Raw genomic sequence first — 1,794 nt, 5'->3', positions numbered from 1 at the left:
CAGGCAATGCTGCAAAGTGGACGACGACAGCTAAGAGTGAATGGTGAATAGCTCTGGAAAGGAAAGAGGCAGAGGGTGAGATTAGTGAGATGGTGATGAAATGATGGTGGAAGCGGCCCCGGCTATTTGTTGAACATGTTTTTAATAGTGGGAGAAGGGGGAGGGGGAGAGTACAATTTAGAGGGCGCCTAGCGCGCGGAATAGAGGTGTGGAGAGGAAAGAGCCGGGCAAACAGAGTTGAATAGCCGCTCGAGTAGAATGAAAAGCGCCGCAATGAGGACGCGGATAGAAAATAGAAAGAGTTGGAGGGAGGGAGGGAGGAAGGTAGGAGGGGAGAGAAGAGATAAGGGAAAGGTGTGGCAGCGGCTCAGTTGCTCGCGCTCAAGGGCTCCAGGGGCCTCCAGATGGGTGTGTGGGTGATGTTCTCCTCCTCCGCCTTCTCCTCATCCGCTGCGACCACATCGGTGGGAACGACGAGTGTTCAGTTGCCGCCGCCGCCAGGGCAGTTGGAGGCAAAGTGGCCCGGTTGGTTGCAGTTGTAGCAGTTGCCACGGGGGCCGCCGCCACCACCACCGCGCTCCTTGCGGGGCTCGGTGCACTCGCGGCTGAAGTGGCCCTCGCCGCCGCAGTTGTAGCAGGTGGATCCACCGCCGCCGCCTCCGCCACGACCACCGCCGCCTCCGCCGCTGGGACAGTCTCGGCTGATGTGGCCCTCCTCCTGGCAGTTGTAGCAGCGCTGGGAGCGACCGCCATAGCCTCCGCCACCGCCGCCATAGCCACCACCGCCGTAGCCGCCGCCGCCACCAGAGCCGTAGGATCCGCCGTCACGACCACGTCCGCCACCGCCGCCGCCCTTGGGGCAATCGTAGCTCAAGTGGCCGGGTTCGCCGCACTTGTAGCAGCTTCGGGAGTCACCGTATCCAGACATCTTGCAGGAGGGTGAGACGGGTAGATAGGAGGTTGGAGGGCGGTTGAGATGACTTGCCGGGATGAGATGCGAGTGTTGAGAGGGATGTGGATGAGTCGAGAGATGGGATGCGAAATGCTCGGAGAGAGTTGCAGAAGCTGCAAGTCACGAGAGAGGGAAATGAGAGCTGGGGAGCTGGGAGAGAGAGCTTGACGAGAGACGCGCACACGCCAACACTTTCAACGCGAATGAGGCACACCACAGCCAGTGGTACTGCCTTTATGGCCTGAAGTGCAGCAGTGCTGCAGAGCGCGCCAGTCACCGTCCACCGCATGGGCACGAGCTGCCCTCCACCGTGCCCGCCGCTGCTGCCCCCTACACCGCTGGGAAGGGTACGCGGGAGCGCCTGTCTGGCCTGGGTGACTCGCCCGGCGACGGCGGTGACTGGAGTGACTGGCCGACTTTGCCGGTGCCAAAATAGGCGAAGAGAGCCACCGAAGTGCGACCGAGAGGGTCAATGTGGTGGCGGCGGCCGGTGCCGGTGCGTCGTCTTCTGCGCGTGTTTTGCATCATCGTCATCGGTGGCTTCTGCTGCAGCAGCGCCTGACTCAGCGGCGGTCAAATCGTGTGATCGGAGAAGTCTCCAAGTTTCTATCTCTTCCAAGTTTTTCAGAGTTTACAGATTCTAGGATTGAAGGATGATGAGGATTCTATCTGATTAACTGTCAGTGGAGGTCGTGTTTGTGTTGAGGATGACAAATGTGTGCAGTGCTGTCAGCGAGCAACACGTTTCGGTACGAGCATGTGTGTGTGTGTGTACGTTTGTACACCATCCAGGAGGAGGATTCCCTTTGCCTTGCTCAATCGGGTGCTCTATCTGCCGCCGC

General features: G+C 60.0%; 1 protein-coding gene across 1 annotated transcript; it reads right to left on the bottom strand.

The window, feature by feature from the left end:
• Positions 1 to 481: 481 nt before the first annotated feature.
• Positions 482 to 928, bottom strand: LOC108356237 (cold shock domain-containing protein 3-like). The gene has a single exon (XM_017607356.1). The coding sequence runs from the start codon at positions 926 to 928 to the stop codon at positions 482 to 484; it is 447 nt and encodes a 148-aa protein (XP_017462845.1).
• Positions 929 to 1,794: the final 866 nt, after the last annotated feature.

The sequence above is a fragment of the Rhagoletis zephyria genome, unplaced genomic scaffold (assembly GCF_001687245.7).
Source record: "Rhagoletis zephyria isolate East Lansing unplaced genomic scaffold, Rhagoletis_zephyria_1.1 Rzeph_scaffold_55862, whole genome shotgun sequence".
Lineage (NCBI taxonomy): Eukaryota > Metazoa > Arthropoda > Insecta > Diptera > Tephritidae > Rhagoletis > Rhagoletis zephyria.
This window is presented reverse-complemented; position numbering and strand designations above follow the sequence as displayed.